The sequence below is a fragment of the Choloepus didactylus genome, chromosome 15 (genome assembly GCF_015220235.1).
Source record: "Choloepus didactylus isolate mChoDid1 chromosome 15, mChoDid1.pri, whole genome shotgun sequence".
Classification (NCBI taxonomy): domain Eukaryota; kingdom Metazoa; phylum Chordata; class Mammalia; order Pilosa; family Megalonychidae; genus Choloepus; species Choloepus didactylus.
In genome coordinates this window covers 68,631,676-68,652,033 of record NC_051321.1, presented here as the reverse complement: position 1 = coordinate 68,652,033, position 20,358 = coordinate 68,631,676, and the positions used below count along the sequence as shown (strand labels likewise).

Sequence of the window (20,358 nt, the reverse complement as noted above, 5' to 3'; positions counted from 1 at the left end):
TTGTTTTTGTTTTTGTTTGTTTTTTTTAACAATGTTGATATAACAGGCAATTTTTGTACTTGTTCAGGTATCCTCGGCATACTTACTCAGGTCATTGAGGTCAGTAGTAATTAGTATGTGATTTTAAGTGGTAGAATTGTGCTTTGACTCAATTCTGTTTGATATACATATGATGGGGCAGAAATAAAAGATTAAAAATGAATAGATATGGACTACTCTTTCAGGAAGCTTGGTGAAAAAAGATGTGGTTGTATATATGTATGTATGTATATATGTATGCATGTCTGTCTGTCTGTATGTATCTGTGTATTAAATTCCACAATTATACAGCCCAGCATCACTACACATGCAGTTATCCATGTTCCTTTCACAGCCAAGCTTCTTTTTACATGGTTTTCTTTTTTAAAAAGAAAGCCTGACAGATAGGTAAAGTAAAAATAAATGATATGACTCTCCCAGTTTTCCTTCCCAGAGCAGACAGTGCTCACAGTCATTGTCTGTGCAAAGTATTTTACACATGCTGATCACATTATGCATGTTTTTCTAAAGTTCATTCTTTTCATGAAATGTCACTGAGATATTACCTTTATGTCAGTGTGTATAGATCCTATGAAATACTACTAGACCAGACTTTCTAAGGCACAGCTTATGTACCATAAGACTTTGCTTAAAAATCTCCAACTGGGATATGGCGTATGGGATGTTTTGAGTGTTCTTTTTTATTTTTATTCTTTTTTTTTTTTTTTGGAGCAATGAAAATGTTCAAAAATTGATTGTGGTGATGAATGCACAATTATATGTTGAAACCATGAACCACTGATTGTACACTTTGAATGATTATCTGGTATGTGAATATATCTCAATAAAATTGCATAAAAAAAGAATAATACCAGTTAAAAAAAAATCTCCCACCATTTCACATCATCTTTTTTAAAAAAATTACTTATTATTTTTTTAACATCTTACTGTGGTAACATATATACAACTCAGAATCTCCCATTTTAACCACTTTCAGATGTACAGTTCAGTGGTGTTAATGTTATGCTACCATCACCACCATCCATTACTAAAACTTTTTCATCACCCCAAACAGAAACTGTGTATTCTGACCCCATCCTTCCTCACCCCTTACCCTTGGTAACTTGTAATCGATTTTCTCTCTTTGTGAATATGCTTATTCTAGGTATTTCATATAAGTGAAATCATACAATACTTTGTCCTTTTTGTGCCTGGCTTATTTCACTAACATGATGTCTTCAGATTTCATCCATGTTGCAGCATGTATCAGAATTTCATTCTTTTTCACAGCCAGGTAATATTCAATTGTATGTATATATCACATTGAATCTACCCGTTTATCAGTTGATGGACACTTGAGTTGCTTCCACCTTTTGTCTACTGTGAATAATGCTGCTGTGAGCATTGATGCATAAATATCTGTTCTAGTTCCTGTTTTCACGTCTTTGGGGTGTATACCTAGAAGTGGAATTGCCAGGTCATATGGTAATTCTGTGTTCAACTTTCTGAAGAATCACCGTCTTCCACAGTGGCTATACCATTTTACATTCCTACCAACAATTTACGAAGGTTTCTATTTCTCCATGTACTCACCGTCACTTGTTATTTTCTGTTTTTTAAAAAATAAAGCTATCCTGGTAGGTGTGAAGTAATATCTTACTGTGGTATTTATTTGCATTTCCTTGATGGCTAATGATGTTGACCATCTGTTCATGTGCTTTTTGGCCATTTGTGTATATTTTTTAAAAAGTCTATTCAAGTCCTTTGCCAACTTTTAATTGGTTGTTTATTTGTTCAGTTTTAGCAGTTCTTTATATGTTCTGCGTATTAAACCCTTATGAGATACATGATTTGCTACTATTTTCTATAGATTTGTTCACTTTTTTCATAATGTCTTTTCATGTACAAAAGTTTTACATTTTGCTGAAGTCCATTTTGTCTATTTTTTTTCTTTTGTCGCCCATGCTTTTGGTGTCGTATCTAAGAAATCACTGCCAAATCCAAAGTTACGAAGGTTTCCCCATTTTCTCCTCAGAGTTTTATGGTTTTAGCTCTTATGTTTAGGTCCTTGATCCATTTACAGTTAATTTTTCTGTATGGTGAGAGGTCGGGGTGGGTCTACCTTCATTCTTTTGCATGTGGCTCTTCAGTTTTCCCAGCACCGTTTGTTCAAGAAATGCTCTTTCTCTATTTAATGTACTTGAAAGCCTTGTCAAAATCAGTTGACCATAGATACGTGGGTTCATTTCTGAACTTTTGATTCTATTCCATTAGTCTGTATGTCTGTCTTCATGCCAAAACACACTGCTTTTTTTCTTAAATTCAGTTTTATTAAGATATATTCACATACCATACAGCCATCTATGGTGTACAATCAACTGTTCACAGTACCTTCATATAGTTATGCATTCATCACCCCAATATATTTTGAACATTTTCCTTACACTAGAAAGAGGTAGAATAAGAATAAAGAAATAAAAGTTAAAAAGAACACCCAAAGCATGCCCCCATCTCCTGACCTATTTTTCATTTAGTTTTTTTCCCCATTTTTCTACTCATCCATCCATACACTGGATAAAGGGAGTGCGATCCACAAGGCTTTCACACTCACACTGTCACCCCTTGTAAGCTACATTGTTACACAGTCATCTTCAAGAGTCAAGGCTACTGGGGTCCAGATTCATCCCCAGGAGTCATATCCCGCGTTGCCAGGGAGATTCACACCCCTGGGATTCAGGTCCCACATAGAGGGGAGGGCAGTGTTCACCTGCCGAGTTGGCTTAGCTAGAGAGAGAGAAAGAGGGTCACATCTGAGCAACAAATAGGTAATCAGGGGGAGACTCTTAGGCACAATGATAAGCAGGTTTAGGCTCTCCTTTGCAGTAACAAGCTTGTTAGGGGCCAGCCCCAAGACAGAGGGCTCAGCATATGAAGCTGTCAGTCCCCAATGTTTGTGAGAACATCAGCAACAATCCAGGTGAGGAAGTCCAACACCTCCGCATCCTCCCTAAGTTCCTCAGGGGTCCCCGTATATATATTTTTATTCTCCGCCCAAATTACTTTGGGATGTGTTGCTGTTTCACTCTAACCTATACAGACCTACCATATCTCACTTCCTATTCAAAGTTCCATGTAATTGTGCTGTTTGAACAAACTGACTGTAGAAGTTATATTGTTTAGAAAATATAGATCCTACACCAAATAAACATTTCTTCCCTTGGTCTCACATGGAAGTTGAAGTTTTAACACACAGTTTCAACCTTTATCCTTTGGCCCCCAAAACATACTGTTTTGATTACTGTGGCTTTGTAGTAAGTTTTGAAACTGGAAAGTGTCAGACCAATTTTGGTCTTCTTTTTCAAGATTGATTTGGTTTTTTGGGGTCCCTTGTGATTCCATATGGATTTGAGGATCAGCTTTTCCAATTCTATAGGGATTGCATTGAATCTGTAGACTGCTTTGGGTAGTATTGTTATATCATCTTTTGAATTAATTCATATCCCTCAGTCTAGCATTTTCAAAACCTTCTAGTATGACACTAACTTAATATTTTAGCTTTCTTTTCCACTGTCTTTTACCTGATGTAAGTCGCGGCAACCTCGCTGCTTAATGACTTTTTGTGTCTTTGATAATACTGTTTCTTGTCAAAGAAATGTCCTTCATGTTGTTTCTCATGTTTTTGTGTCCAAATGTTGTCTCTTTCCTTTTTGCTGTCCTTTCTTCCTCTTTTTCTCAGTAGGCTAGATGATGTTTTGAGGGGAAGGAACATGTCTCATTCTGCTCTGTTAATCCAATGCCTTTTATAATGCATGGCTCATAGTGGATATTCAAAGAATGTTTGTTATATATTTAAGACCTTTAAATCATTCAGCTTATATACGAAGATGAATTCAGTGCAGTTAGCTCCCTGTCCTATGCCCATCCTTCCCTAGCCTATTCTGGTCTCAACCCAGCTATAATGTCTTCCACTTTTAAATTACCCCAAGAACCTTGTTTTGTGTATATCATTACCAAAGTCTACTTTATATTCTCATATAAAAAGAAAAACGATCTTTTTATATATCTTAGTAGATTATAAATTCCTTAAATAACAAGTACTATGCCTGTTTGGTTTTTTATTCTTGTAGTGACAGCATAATGCCTGTATACAGTAAGACCTCAAGAAGTATTCGTTGACTAGAACTGTATTAAATTGGGAAAAAAAAACTAAAAAAACAAAAGCCTGGAATTTGAACAAGAGCCTGGAATTTGCACTTTGTAGTGAGACAGTGATCATTCTGCAGTACAACTTCATATCTGTAAAGATGGCTCTGGAATGCTTGAGCTTCGTAGCACTTAAAGCCTTTTAAAGAAGAGCTTAGATTTAATGCTTTAATGAGTGACTTCTCTTTTCAAACCCAAAGCACTATCTAAATGATAAAGCTGCTTAAGAATAATTTATTATTATTTTTTACAGCAGCCCTATTTTATTTTTACTTACGGGGAAGCAGAGGCATAGAGAATCTTTGTGACTCATTCATAGTCAAATAGAAAAGTCTCAGTCGAGTAAGAATTGGAAGACTGTACTGTTAGAAATGTAGTGACATATTGTCCAATATAGTATCCATGACATCAACTTGAAAATTTTAGTGATTATGTTCAAGTACCCTTAAGTTATCTTAATAGAACTCCAAAATAAATGTCGCCTGTGAATTCATCCATGCTGCATTCAGCAGATACTTATTGAATACTGATTATGTGCTAAGTAGGCATTAATTTAGATGCAGGGATAAAGCAGTGACTAAGACAAAGATCCAGCCCTCCGGGAGCATGCAGTGAATTGACAACAAAGCAGAACCCATTGCTGGGAGACTTGGATTCTGGTCCATTCTCTCACAGACTCTAAGCAGCTCACCCTGTCTGTGCTTCATTTCCTTCTGTGTAAAATAAGCAGTTATCTAACTTATAAAAAGGACTTTAGTTCCTTCAAAGTTCTGATTCTTTAAATTGGGCAGAAATCCTAGTTTTCCAGGAAGACAAAGCTGGAAACTGATTTCTTTCATTTAGTCTATTTAATTTCCTTTTCTTAGTGTTTCTTGTTCCGTTTCTATATAGCTGAACTCCCTAGATAGAGGAGAGGGAAGAGTGAGGCATCATTCTGTTGTGATTTGTTGATTATGTTCAGACTTAAGTTATGGTATAATATTTAGAGCTATTTCAAAAATCTTTATGGTTTTGTGATGGTGTTAGTTTATCAGAAACTTTTAGACCCCATGTAATATAGATCTTTGCTTGGAGATCCACATGCATAGTTAGTTGATTTAGAGTTATGTGTGGTATGAATGTATTTTATTTTCCCCTTAGGGGTTTAGGGACAAAGTTGTTTTCTTGAAGTCCTCTTTCTCCATCCTTGCCAATATTTTGTTGGTTAACCTTTCTCATTGCTGGTTTAAACTACTCTACAAACTATTTAAAATAATATTTTAGAAAAATTTTAATGACATGGAAAAATATTCAAGGTATATTAAGTGAAATAAGCAAGTTATAGAAAAATATGTTTTTCATCTTTTAAAAATCAATGTATATATGTAGAAAAAGAATAAAAGAATCAAAAAATTAACAGTGTAACTCTGCGGATGGTGAAGTTATTTATGTTTTCCTTTTTATGCTTTTCTGCATTTTCCATATTTTCCAGGATGAATATGTATTACTTTTGTAATCAGAAAAAAAATTAAGGTAATCATGTAAGGAAGTAGAAATTGATTGCTACATCTCTCTTAACTGGTTTCCATACCTTTAGTTTTTTTCTGTGTCTCTTGCTTCTTAAAAACCTTCATTGGCTCCCCATGGCCTAGCAAATAGATTTCGAGCCTTCCTGACCCACAGGGGCCTCTGCAACACAGCACCAGCCTCCCCTTCCATTTCATTGCTGCCCTTTCCTCTCTACAGGATTTCTCACAAATCCTTTGAAAATGTTGAGTTTTTTTACTTTCAGTCTTTCAGTTGCTCAGAAAAAAATCCTTTCGGAATTACATTTAACTCTTGACTCCAGTATATCAGAAAATCTATCACTTCTCTCCATCTCCACTACTTCTGGCCCAGCCACCTGGGTTGTTGCAACAGCCTCCAGTTCCCCTTCCTGCTTCCGTCCTTGTTTCCACCATTATCTGTGCTCCATGTGGCAGCCAGAATTCTCCTTTTAAAATGCCAGTCAGATCATGTCATCCGTCTGCTGAAAACCCTCCAGAAGCTCCCCTCCTCACTCCGAGTAAAAGCCCAAGTCTCTACCAGGACCTGAGAGCCTACGTGGCCTTGTCTCCCTATCTCTGACCTCATGCTCTTCCTCCCCAATTTCACTGTAAACACGGGCATCCTTCCTTTTCCTCACTCAAACCATGTGTATGCCCACCTCAGGTATCTGTACTTGCTGTTCCCTTTCTGTGGAATGCTGTTCCCTTAGGTTTCCACTGTCACTTTATCAGAAAGACTGATCACCCTATCCAGAGTAGCACAGCCACCCCCAATCACATTCTTCTCCCTCTTTGCTATTTCATTTTCTTCATAGTGCGTAGCATCACCTGACCTAGTATATGTGCATTTGCTTACTGGCTGTCTTCTTCCACTAGAATGGAAGTTGCTAATGGGCAGGGACTAGTTTTGTTCACCTATTTGTCCTTAGGAGGACATCGTCCCTTCCTGTCTCCTTTGAGATCTTGTTCTGTTGATTCCCTCTATTGCCTAAAAGTTTTATCTTCCTCCTCTGTATTGGATAATTTCTTGTTGTCCGTAAAATTTTCAATTCTTTCTCCTCACTGAGAACAAACACAAACAATCTTCCCTCAACTCTGTATCTCCTAATTACTAAGGCAGTATCTCTCCTTAATGTTTCCTGAAAGAATTAGGTGCCACTCATCACCTTGTCCTCTCTCTGGTTTCTCTCGTGGTCCTCTGTAACCAGGCTGCTGCCTCCAGTGCACCAACAAAACTGCTCTGGCAAAGGTGTCTCTCTAATGACATTGATTGTGAGAAATAAGTGGGTATTTTTTGCCCCTTTTCTTACTTTATTTTTCTATAGCATTATAGTGCACTGATTATTCTTTTTTATTCCTTGTAACTTTCCTTTCAGCCTTTCTGATACCACACTCTCCTGGCCTTCCTTTTCTTATTTCATTGTCCCTATTTGTTATCTTTGCTAGTTCCTTCTCTGCACCTTAAATAGGCGTGTTTCATAGGGCCCCATCTACTTCCTCCAAGTGATTACGTCTATCTCATGCTTTTAACTATCGTTTTTGCACTGAAGACTCCCAAATCTATATCTTTTGCCCACATTTTTCTCTTGAGCTCCAGGCTTGTATTTCCATCTCTCTCCTGTACATGTCTTCCTTGCTGTCCCATGTCATCTGTGCAAAATCATACACAGTAGTAATAACTCTCTCCCCAAAACAACACAACACAACACAGCACAATAGCAGTTGTTTCTCTAGAAATACCCCACCTTGGTTAATGACCACCCCTGGTCATTCGGGCAGACTTCTTAGGAGTCATTCTCAACTTCTTCTCCTTGACACTGCCACATCCGAGTGGGCACCAGGACCGATCAGCTTATCTCTCACAAGGCTCTTCTGAATCCATCCCCTTGTCTCAGTTCTCATGCCTCTTATTGTGCAGTCGTCCAGTGCGGACTCTGAAGTCAAACTGTATGGGTTCTAACTTTGGATCTGGCACTCATTTGTTACATGAACTTGGTTAAGTTTCATAAGCCCTCTGTGCCTAAGTTTACACATTGGTAAAATAGGTATAATAATTACATGATGTTTGAATGATTCAGTAGACCTAAGGTACTTAGAACAGTGCCTGACACATAGTGAGTGTTTATTGTTATTTCTGTTATTAACATAGCCACCTCTCTGGCCTCTGCACCACTGGACTTTTCCCTTTCTAAACCGTTTTCTACTCTTCCAGCTTTCAAAATGTACATCTGACCATATCATTCCCTTTTTTTAAATTATTATTATTCATTTTATTGAGATATATTCACATACCACGCAGTCATACAAAACAAATCATACATTTGGTTGTTCACAGTACCATTACGTAGTTGTACATTCATTACCAAAATCAATCCCCGACACCCTCATTACCACACACACAAAAATAACCAGAATAATAATTAAAGTGAAAAGGAGCAACTAAAGTAAAAAAGAACACTGGGCGCCCTGGTCTGTTTGTTTGTTTGTTTCCTTCCCCAACCTTTCCACTCATCCATCCACAAACTAGACAAACGGGAGTGTGCATATCATTCCCTTTTAAAAAACCTTGCTGTGGCCATGGTCTGACCACTACTTATATATCCTACTCATCTCCTCTGACCCTCTTCTCTCACTCTGTTTCTGTATTAAGTAATTGGCAATTTTCCAAATATGCTGTGATCTTGCCTGCCTTGGCATCTTTGCACATGCTATTTCTTCTGCTTTATGCACCCTTCCTTCCCTGGTTTTATCTGCAAATCTTTAAAGATCCTTCAATACCAAGTTTAAACCTCCTCTGAAAATCTGCTCTCCACGTGAAGTTGATCACTCCCCTCTGTCGTGCCCCATAACACACACCATAATGTAGTGTGATTATTTGTTTCCATGTCTGCTTGGCAAGTCTGTGAGCTACATGATGGTGGGGATTGCAGCCTTTCCTTCTAACTCTTTTGCAGGTCCTTACACAGAGATTGACAGAGAATAGATGCTTCATGAACATGGCTGGGTTAGTAGTCAGGGTTCAGGGCTTTACTAAGGTTTCTGAACTTCTTTCTTCAATTTCTCCAGGCTGCAGGTATTAGTTGATCGAGTGCTGGAACGTTTTCAGGCATCTGGACTAATAGTGAAAGAGTGGAATAGTGTGAAACTCCATGCTACAGTCATGAATACACTGTTCAGGAAGGACCCCAATGGTAAGTCCTCCATGAAACTATAACACAGCTTGTCATCAGCAAGGCCTTATGATATCCTGGGGTTTAAATAGAATGAGCTGTCAAAGAAGCTGTGATATATTTTCTTTTTTAGATCTGTTGACTTCTTTTGATGAGCACAGTGAAAGTGAGCTGGAACATACCTATTACAGGACTGTGGCATTCCAGATTTTGTATTTCTGTCACATATAGGTTTGCCAGAGTTAGCAAATAAAAATATTGTATGTGCAGGTAAATTTAAATTTCAGATAAACAGTGAATAATTTTTTAGTATAAGTATGTCCCATGTAATATTTCATGCCTTTATGAAGGGAGTTAAGAAGAAAAAAGGAAAGTAGAAGTAAATGTTAGACCAGTGGTTCTCAGCTTGGGTGATTTTGTCCCCCAGGGAACATTAAGCAATGTTGAGAGACATTTTTGGTTAACACAGTTGGGGAGGCAGCGGGGGCAGTGTGTATGCAGTTTGCTGCTAGCATTAGTGGGTGAAGGTCAAAGGTGCTGCTCAGTATTTTATGATGCAGAGGACAGACCCCACAACAAAAAATTAATCAGCCCAACATGTTAGTGGTACAGAGGTTGGCAAATTCTTTTCAGAGTAGCAACTTCTGTTCCTCTAAGACTGACCCTCATGTAAGAATGCCTTGTTCTAATCCTTGATTTGGAATAATAATCTATATTTCAAGAAGGGTTCTTCTTTCCTCCCCACCCCAATCCCCAAGTGGCAACTTCTCTAGCACATTCAGTATCTGATCAAGAGCCACAAATTCAAGTTACCTGTGGGTTTTCCTGCCAAGGCCTGTTGTTAAAATACACCAATACCATAATATCATATTCAGGTTTTATTTCCTCTGTTAGAGCCCTGACCTTGGTTTTGGAAAATCTAGGTTGGAAAAAGACTCCAACAGGACCTGAAACCATATATTATTTATAGGTTTATAGTTTAGGACAGGTTGTGTGTCCTTTTATTTTCAAAGTACGTCTTTTCATTTCTCTCTGATGTACTCCAAAGATGCCACCTGGAAGTCATTTAATATGAGCCTCATTTGGTTACAGCCATTGTAAGACCAAGAGATATATGTTGCATTTTATTTAAGACTTTTCTAGATAAATCACTGTTTTATCTTTGGGAATACTGAGATCAAGAAAGGTCAGATGATTCATTCAAAGCTTTTATACTTTCGTTTGCATAGTTAATAGAATGCATAGTTCTGGATTTGTTCATGTTCTGATGGAACATATTTCTTTCATTTAGATAGTACTGCAGAAGGTTGGAATATTTGAGGTATTTGTCTATAATAATTTAGCCTGTCTTATGGAAATATGTAATGTGTTTGGGGTGTTTATTTTGTTTTGGACAGTTGCAGTTTTGGCTAATACAGTGAAATCTCCTGAGGCAACGTACATTTTAACATCTTTTGTAAAGGCAGAGTTCAGAACCCTGAGTAGACTCTAAATTCGTTGGTTCAGAAGATATGTTGTATCCAGCACTAACCAACAGAACTTTCTGTGATGGTGGAAATACTCTAGATCTGTGCTGTCCAATATGGCAGCCACTCTTCACATGTGGCTGTTGAACACTTAAAGGTGGTTACTGAGATTGAGGAAGTGAACTTTTAATTTTAATTAATTTTAATTAAAATAATCACACGTGACTAAGTGACTCCAGTTTCAGACAATTTTTATTAGACATTTAATAGCTATCATTAATGCATATGGCATCTGTCCTAGTCCTTAATTCCTAGTTCAAGAGCTCTTACCACTATACCATGCCTCATTATTAACTAATCTCTTCACATAGAAAGAGTTGAATTATGCAAGAATCTGTGTCTTCTAAATTGTGTTGTTCCAGATTTATATTCAGTTACACTGGAGCTTCATATAAGAAAATTTTCAGTGTTCAGAGTCTAGTTATCACCATTTACAGATTTTTAGTTAACAGCTTCATTGAACTATAATTCACATACAATTCATCCTTTTAAAGTATCAGTGGTTTTTAGAATAGTCAGAGTTGTATACCATTCCCACACTCAATTTTAGAACATTTTCATCACCCCAAAAAGAAATTCTTTACCCATTAGCAGTCGCTCCCCACTTCTCCCCAACCCCCCAGTCCTAGGCAACTACCAGTTTACTTTCTGTCCCTGTGGATTTGCCTATTCTGGACATTTCATGTAAATAGAATAATATAATAATATAATATGTGACTTCTTTCACTTAGCATAATGTTTTCAAGGCTCATTTATGTTATAGTACATATCTACGTCGTTCCTTTTTATTGCCTAATAATATTCCATTGTATAGATACACATTTTATTTATCCATTCTAATGGACATATGGGTTATTCCTACTCTTTGGCTATTATGAATAATGCTGCTATAACATTTGGGTGCAAGTTTTTGCATGGGCATGTGTTTTCAGTTCTCTGGGATATATACCTAGGAGTAGAATTGCTGGGTCTTATGATAATTCTACATTTAACCTTTTGAGGAAGTGCCAGACTGTTTTCCAAAGTGACTACACCATTTTACTTGTCTACCAGCAGTATATGAGGGTTTCAAATTCTCCATATCCTTTCAATACTTAATATCTTTTTTATTATAGCCATCCTTGTGAATGTGAAGTGGTATCTCATTTTGTTTTTGATTTGCGTTTTTCTGATGGTTAATGGTACTTATAGATTTTGAACCTACCATTAAACATCTCAATCTTGGTATTTACTTTTTTTTTTCCCAAAACTTCACATCTCTTTCCTTTAATAGGGGAATATTTCCAAGTTGTGAAATATGCACAGAATTGGGATCTTTGGTTAAGAGACTACTTCTCATTAGAGAATAGTCCCATAGTTACCCATGTGTAATTTCAGTGAGCTAGCTAAAATGTATTATGTTCATGAAGTTGATATAACTGGATATATTTTATCAACTGGCTTGGTAGTTTCCATACCTTTTATACAATAAGTTAGCATACTCTAAAGTGGAAATATAAATATTTTTGAGGGTCTGTTGGGGATATATTTTCAGAAAATATATGGAATGTTAAATAATTCTTGAGGCTGCTTTGAATTTTCTATACCCCAGAATCTTCCCTATATTGAATTTTAACTTGAAACAAGGATATGGATAATGTGTTTCACTTTTTCTTCTCTATTACCCCTTCCTTTTGATATCCTTTGTCTTACCATCCTTTAAGAACATCTTTTGGTATAAGCAAACTAAATTAACTCAAGGAGCTAAAACACAGCTTTGATGAGCCTCAGGCCATAGATTTACTGTAACGCTGTGTAGAATGTCTATGAGGATATAGACAACTAAAGGGGTGTTTTTCATTTTGGGGGAGTCCTTAAATCAACCCAAAGCATAATTGCCAGTAGTTTTGACTAGTTCATATGTGAACTTTTGTCTATTTTCATATATTTAAAATTGCATGCAGGTTATACAAAGTCTTAGGTTTTTGAATATCAAGGAACTTTTGGACCTCAACTAGTTCTAATCTCTCACTTTGTAAATGCAGATCTGAGGTCCATAGAGGAGACATAATTTGCCTAAACTAGTTACATAGTTGACACCAGTGAGTACTTGGAGAATGTTAAATAATAAATGAACATTGAATGAGTTGATGACAGAGCTGGGACGAGAAGCCAGGTATCTTGACTGATAGCCTAACGTTTTTCCCTCTCATTATACCACTCTCCAGATAATACATGAAGATTTTGCTAATTGAACCTATAGACATCTAAGAAAAAGCAGAGAGATAACTCAGGCTTGTTTTCTGACATTATCTTTGGAATATTTACAGCTGAAGGCAGGTACAATGTTTATACAGCAGATGGCAAGTACATCTTCAAGGAAAGAGAATCATTTGATGGCCGAAACATTTTAAAGGTCAGTATGAAGTAGAGTGAATTGGAAATCCTTTGCCATGTGTCCGTACTAAGGCGAGGAAAACAAGTCATTTTTCTTCTAACAATATATTTTCCTCCTGCTTCCCCTGAGGATCACTGATCAAAAGGACAGGGGTTTTTGTTTGTTTTTAAAATAATGTTCTAAAAGAAAAGAGAAATCCTTTTGACCCTGTTTGGGCTGTGGCACCTCTAGAGTACTGAAATTGATGATTTAAGAATAATTTACTATCCCAATTACTCAGATCCATAAGAATAAGGTGATTTTAACCTACTGAGTATACTCTGTATTTCACCTCTGGAGGGTTGAATTTGCATTTTTTAAGTGAAAATGAATTGTTTTTCTTGTTTTCGTGGGTTTTTCTCTTCATCTACAAAGTCATTCTCCAGAGTTACTTTAGAATCTATTTTTACTCAAGAACAGCCTATATCCTAAATAGTAGGTGGGCCATTTCTGGCTATTGAGGTTCTTCAGGATTGCATTTATCTTTCTCTCACAGACCACATTCTGTAATATCCAAGAGTTATACGCCTCCTCTAGCAGGTTAACATGCTGCTGTGCCTCTGGGCAAACGTAAGTTGATCCCAGTGGGTAGGCTTTCGGTTCTTCCTTTCACTTGTTCTTTAATGGGTTCAGTCATAATTTTCAAGGCCATAGTTGTTTTTGGAGCTGGGAGAGAGCATGTTTAAAACAACTTCAGAATAAGCTTCAGCTTTAGAAATGCTTTTCCTTTTTCCTTCTCTGCCCCATTCTCCATTTCCTTATCCTGACAATTGGCAGGTTTTTTGTTTTTTGTTTGTTTGTTTGTTTTTGCAAGATGTTTAATGTGCCCCCACTGCTGCTGATCAATGGCATCACTCTTCAGCAGCTCTGAGCTGCTTCCCAAGCCCAGCAGGCAGTGACAGCCATTTGCCCAGACAGGCCTCCACCTCCCACTACAGAGCTATGTCAATTCCTTCCTTTCCTTGGTATCTTATCTTTCCTCTCCCAATTAGTTTTCTTGTTTTCAAAGTAGTTTTGGTAGTTTTGGGTTCAAATGGCAGGCTGCTAGTGATTTCAGTTGCAGGTAACTTTACTAATTTTCCCAGGCCACAGCTGCAATGCAATATGAATGTTTTTTTCCATTCTCCTCCTCCATCTCCCTACCTGGGGGCCTTCCAATAATATCATTAATTAATTTCCTTTTTTGTAATTTTTACTTTAAAAAAGACAATAGACTAGACTGAATTGGGAAAGCAATCTGTAAGAGTGTCTTAAAGCCAACTTGGTTCTCTTGATATTGGAATTAAAGCCCAAAAAAATGTGTTGATGCAAGTCAGGTATGAGGTGCTTCATCATCTGTTAAGAAGGAGGTGATTCAGAAAGCCTGTGGGCAGTGTGAGCAGTACAGATCTCTCACTTGATCCATTTCTCTCATTCTGGAGAATCAGTCTTCCATTTAAAGATGCTTTACCTTGAGATCTCCTGAGCGCCCCAGTGATGACATGAATGTGGCTCCCTCTAGTGTTGACAGGAGCTTGCTAGAGCAGTGGTACCCTTCCTGGTTCATGCCTAATCAGAGTTTTAGAGTTGGGCCCAGCTAGACACTTAGAGAGGCACTGGGAGACCATTTAGTTCAATTTCCCACTTTACCTCTAAGGATACAGATCTTTTAATCTCTTAAGGATACACAATGTGGTTAAAGTGACGTGCCAAAGGTTACCCAGCTAGTTAGTAGCTGAGTCTGCATCAGAACAAAAAGACTCACAACTTGAAAATTTAGCATTGTTTCTGCTGCCTCCCATAAAAATGTTCGTTGTTTAGGTAGAGATCATCAGATACTTGAAATTGGGCTTATCTGTCTGAACCGGGATAATGTTTGATTAAAATTTGTTTCATAAATTTTGGGGCATTGGGGGTGCCAGTTAGTCTAACACTGTGGCTAATTAAGAATTAGACTTTTGAGTTGAATATATAATACTAACACCAAGAGCAGTATTTATTGACTGTATGTCATCTGCCAGGCCACGTGCCCTGGAGATAAAAAAGTCATTGTAACAGAAACCCTACCTTCCAGGAGCTTCCTGTCTTTGAGAGTACAGACAGTTAACAGGCAATTACAATATGTTGTGAAGGGAGCAAGGTATGAGTATGGAGGAGACATGTCTTTGAACACAGATAGTTATAACAAAGTGTGCTTTGCTGTAGTTTTCAGTATTTTGCTTCTTACTCATTAGCTCCAGAAAATATAAAGATAATAATATTTCACCTTTGTTCAATCAAGGGAGTTAACTTTTCCTCTAGAATTAAAGGTAAATTATGGGCTCCAATAAATACCCCACACCCCCAAAAAAGTAAAAACTGTATTTGTGAAGCAACTTATAGTCAGGCTATCTTTTGGAATTACCATAAATGGACATGTCTCTCTTGACCAGAACATGAGAATCTATGGCCCTGAACCCCTTGAAATAAAAGGAGGACTCAGAAAACCAGTGGATTATATAGTTTTGGTACCAGATAAAATAATTATGTTCAGAAAGAAAAAAAATAATTTTCACTAACAAGACAGGAGCTGACTTGGAGTAAATAGAAAGGTTAACTGCATTGGTTGTTAAGAAGCCCAAGCATATGTGTGCCGCATATTAATAGCTACATAGGTCAAGGATCAAGAATGCTGGTGATGGGAAGCAGCCTTGGAAGAAAATCAACTTCATCTAGTATTCAGAGAGAAACAAAATGAGAAAGAAAGTCATTGCTCATTGCTGTAAGAATTTAATGAGTAACAACAGTCAATTGCTATTCTACTCCAGGAAGAGAAATGGCTTGATGTAATTTATGTGTTTTGGGTGCCTTAATAATAATAATAATAAAAACCTCTAATGACTTTTGGAGGTGGAAGCCACATTTTTTCTTTTGTATAGCTCTTTTCAGAGTTGTTGCAGCTCTAATAGACTAGTATGTGGTAATTCCTAGTTAAAATAAGAATTTTCTTACCTTAAGAAGGACTTTGAAAGAAGAACTGACAAAGAATTATTTTCCTGTGTCTTTCCAACTGGGAAAAGGAACACAAATACTAAGTTGTGTTAGATTTTTGTGGAAGACTGACAGCTCTGAAAGGAGACTATATGAGTAAAGAAGACCTAGGCCAAATTAATAGGGTAGTATCCCCTCAGAAAATTCCATTTCTAATCTAAGAGATAGCAGCAAAGATGTCATGTGTGTATCCATAATACAGTAATAAACTTATAAGTGGAGAAATCATGCTGACCTAAAGACATAACAGGAAATAACTGCTCCCTCACTAGCTATGAGTAGAATGGTTATTAGCAGTCAGGTTATAGAGGGAGAAGTGGTCTAAATGGCAGTCTGTTTGGGGAACCTATGAAATGGCCGTTAGCAATAGAAATCAGTATTCCAAGAGTGTGCTCTCAGCAGATTGAACGGGGTACAGTATTAACTGTTCAAAGCATAGCTTCTAACTGCTCAGTGCAGAGGTAGTGATTTGGTACAAATAAAAGCACCGTGATATATTTGGGAAGGAATAGAAAATACTACAGGTACAAAATTGAAGAAAACAATAAAAGTGCCATTTCTCTATAGACACCTAAAAAAATTCCTGGAAAATATAAGTAAGTAAATACTAGTAAAAGGGAGATGAATTTATGCTTTTTCCGTTATATATATAATAACCTTTAAATTTAGGGGAAGAGGATTGGCAGCATTGAACCAAACATATTAGTTTTTAATCTATGTATTAAATCTCTTTGGCCACCCTGAGACTCTTCTTGCAAGACGTAAATGAAAGTAGCTCAAGTATTTCATTCAGTTTTGCTCTTGCCCTATCTCTGCTCCTTGTAGTCTTTAATAGAACAGTTAGAATGAGTTCATTTAAATGTGATCTTTATTTGCTTTGCTTCACGTAGAGAAGTTTTAATAAAGGAAGCTTTTAAAAAGTCTACACTATTTATTCTTTTTTGTGAAATATAACATACATATAGAAATATTTATAAGTATCTTTACTGTTTAAAAAATAATTACAAAGTAAACAGTGTAACAACTACTAAGGACAAAAAGTAGAACATATCTCCCATGTCCCTCCTGGAACAACTCTGCGGTCTCTTTGTCCTAAATTACAAAGGCACCATTAAGTTCTTAAACACTTTTAGTTAAGAGGCTTGTTTTGAGTGATTATTTTGTTTCCAAATGTGAAAAGAGTATTGAAAAGATGAATTCATTTTTATTTTTTCCTAGGGAAGAGAGGAGATTTAGAAATATTTGTTAACTTTTTAAAAAGAAGATATTCATTACTACAAGGAAGACTAGCATTTAGAAAGTATATTATTTCACTTGAGGAAAAAAACATTTTAAAAAATTATCCAATTCAATATTCAGCCATTGTTCTAGTTTGCTAATGCTGTCGGAATGCAAAACACCAGAAATGGATTGGCTTTCATAAAAGGGGCTTTATTTGGTTACACAGTTATAGTCTTAAGGCCATCAACAAAGTGTCCATCAATAAAGGGTACCTTCACTGGAGAAAAGCCATTGGCATCTGGAAAACCTCTGTTAGTTGGGAAGGCACGTGGCTGGCATCTGCTTGCTCTTAGGTTGCATTTCAAAATGATGTTCTCCAAAATGTCTGCGTCAACTTCCAATGGCTGTTTTCAAAATGTCTGTCTCAGCTCCAGCAAGCTATGAGCTCCTTCCGTCTGAACATATATAGTGCTCCAGTAAACTAAACAAGGCCCATGCTGAATGGGTGGGGCCATGCCTCCATGGAAATTGTTCAATCAGAGTTATCACTTACAGTTGGGTGGGTCACATCTCCAGGGACACTGAACCAATAGGTTCCAACCCAATCCACACTAATACTTCTGCCCTCACAAGAATGCATTAAAGAATATGGCTTTTTTCTGGAAGACATAAATATACAAACCAGCATAGCCATATTATCTACTGTTCTTGGAAATTACTTCTTACTCCCTTGGCTCTTTAAATTTTTTTTTCTCAAAACTCAACTTTCTGAGAACATCTTTCCTCAGATGCCTGTCATTAAATGTTCTTTGCACTATTGTTTCAGGATAAATACAGCAAATTGAATTTAGGATAAAGTTACTATTTCTCATTACCACAAATAGCTATGGTGTCATTTCTACCACCTGGTATTACATGACTTGAAATGTTAATCTTATTTAAGTGAAATCATTAAGCAGGCATCACTTCATCTCCAAGCTTTTAATGCTAAATGCAGTTCACTTGAACATGCTAATATTTTGAAATAGCTTATATCCACAGCATCAAAAGCAATCACATTATTCTTGACAATCATGTGAAGTAGGCAGCTTTTTAGAGAAGCAAACATACAGGTTTCTGAAGAATTTCACTTGGAAAATAAAAATAGATGTTATGAAAAAGGATCAGTTAGAGAATAGAGAGTCCTTGGGAATTACACACACACACACACACACACAAATTTAATCAAGGAATGAAAGTCAAGGGAATCTGGCAAAAGGACAAGGAGATGGAAAATAAGAGGGGAAAATATGAGAAGAGGATCCTGAGGCAATGTAAAAATTGACTATTAGCTTTCTATAAAGAGAAGATAAAGAGATCCAGAGGTCTTAAACTTGGATTAAAGAAGCTCTGGACTGAGAGTGCTCCAAGGCACTTGGGCAGTAGCAAAAAAAAATCCTCCCTGGAGGAAGGTACCATCATCCTCTGCCTTAAAATATTCCTTCATGGAATTTTCCCGTTAAAAATGGGAAACTACATAGTCAAAGATAACAGGACCTATGAGGAAACCACTCACCTGAAGCAAAAGCAGCATAAACAACAAACATCCAAAACTCATAAAGACATGAATTCTAGAGTTATCAGACTTGTGCTAAAAACAACTATGCTTTACTGTGTTCAGAGAAATAAAAGGCAAGCTTAAAAATTTCATCAGGGAATTGGGAACTATTTTTTTTTAAAGTAATGTGGCAAGTTTAAAAAGAAGACTCAAATAGAAAAGACTGAACTGTAAAATGCAGTAACTGAAATTAAGAATTCAGTGGATGGGTTTAGCAAAAAATCAGATGTAGCTGAAGAAGGAAACAGTGAACTGGAAATTAGGTCAGAACAAATTATCCAGAATGCTGCATGGACAGAGAAAAAGATAAAAATTACAGAAGAGAGACCAAGAGACATAGAGGATAGAGTGAGACGATCTAACATTCATCTAATTGGAATCTCAAAAGGAGCTGAGAGTGAGAATGGGATGGAGCTGATGAAAGACATCAATCCATGGATTAAAGAAGCCCAGTGAATTCCAAACAGGAGTTAGAGCTTATATTCTGCTTTTCTTTCCTACAACTGGGGAATGATTCATGGATATTAGCTAAACTACTTGGACCCCAGCAGTTTTTAAGCTGAATGGCTGGCCAAAGTGTTAGTATTTTTTGGCAGTATCTACATCAGAAAGAACAAAAAAAAAAAAAAAAAAAAACAGGAAATTTAGCCAAAGGATGTTTTTCTTAAAATTTAAAATAAGAAATAACTTATAAAAAAGAAAGAAAGATAAAAGGCATCCAGGAATTCTTTGTAGTATTCTTATAGCTTTTCTGTAATTCCAAAACTATTTCAAAATTAAAAAATTTTAAAAGAAGAAAAGACAGACAGACATACACTTAGGAGGGAAATGGGACATTAACCATTTGCTGTATGTGTGTGCATTTTTTTTATCACCCCCCAGAAAAGTTTGTTGAAGTCTTTTCTGTGCCTTTTTTAATGTTTAGGATGGATGTAGCCTTTTACTGACTGTTCATCTTACCACAAAAATTGGTTCATTTGTTTTCAAAGGGTGTGATAATTTAATTGATATAAAGAATAACATCTTGATTAGAATGTTTCACCTTATAGCAAGCAACTAAGGAGGTAGCTGCATATTTCATTAGAGTGATTTTTGTTTTGTTCTCTTTAAGAAATTAGAGTTCGTTTCTCTAAGCTTATTAAGTACTATAAGGCCATTCTTCCTACCACCCTCCCTTCAAAACTATTCCCTATTTAATTCTCTGAAATCAAACCCCCATCCCCACCCCCCATCACTGCACCAAATCAACTTTGTTAAAAAGTCACTGATAGTCCTATTTGTTCAGTGCCTTGACCTACTTTCCCTTTTTTCCCTAGTAACTGCTTTGAGATTAGTAAGCCCCTTTCTCCTTCAGACACTCTCTTCTCTTGGCTTCAGCAGCAGTTGACTTCTGGTTTTCTTCCTGCTTCTGGATCTACTTTTTTTATTCACACCCTAACATGGCTATTCCTCAAGGCTTTATCCTTATCTCTGTGTTTTTCTTTTACTACAATCTTCTCTCCAAATCCTATCCACTCTTCAAAGTCCAGTACAGATCTTACTTCCTCCGTGATGGCAAGGACCATCCCAGAACATGGAGCTCTGTACCGACTCTGAAATCCTTCCTTCCTCTTCCCACTTGGACTGTGCAGAGACTTCTTATGCACCCCTCAGTGGTTAGCAGTGTGTCTTG

The 20,358-nt window shown here is 36.8% G+C and overlaps 1 protein-coding gene across 9 annotated transcripts in view; it reads left to right on the top strand.

Moving 5' to 3' along the window:
* The window catches only part of ASCC1 (activating signal cointegrator 1 complex subunit 1), a 147,117-nt gene that overhangs the window by 108,553 nt on the left and 18,206 nt on the right, over positions 1-20,358 (top strand). For all 9 annotated transcript variants that reach the window (XM_037804236.1, XM_037804241.1, XM_037804240.1 and 6 more), the window contains exons 8-9: positions 8,814-8,938; positions 12,753-12,838. In XM_037804236.1, coding sequence (XP_037660164.1) covers positions 8,814-8,938; positions 12,753-12,838 — 211 coding nt within the window. The remainder of the gene's footprint in view (positions 1-8,813; positions 8,939-12,752; positions 12,839-20,358) is intronic.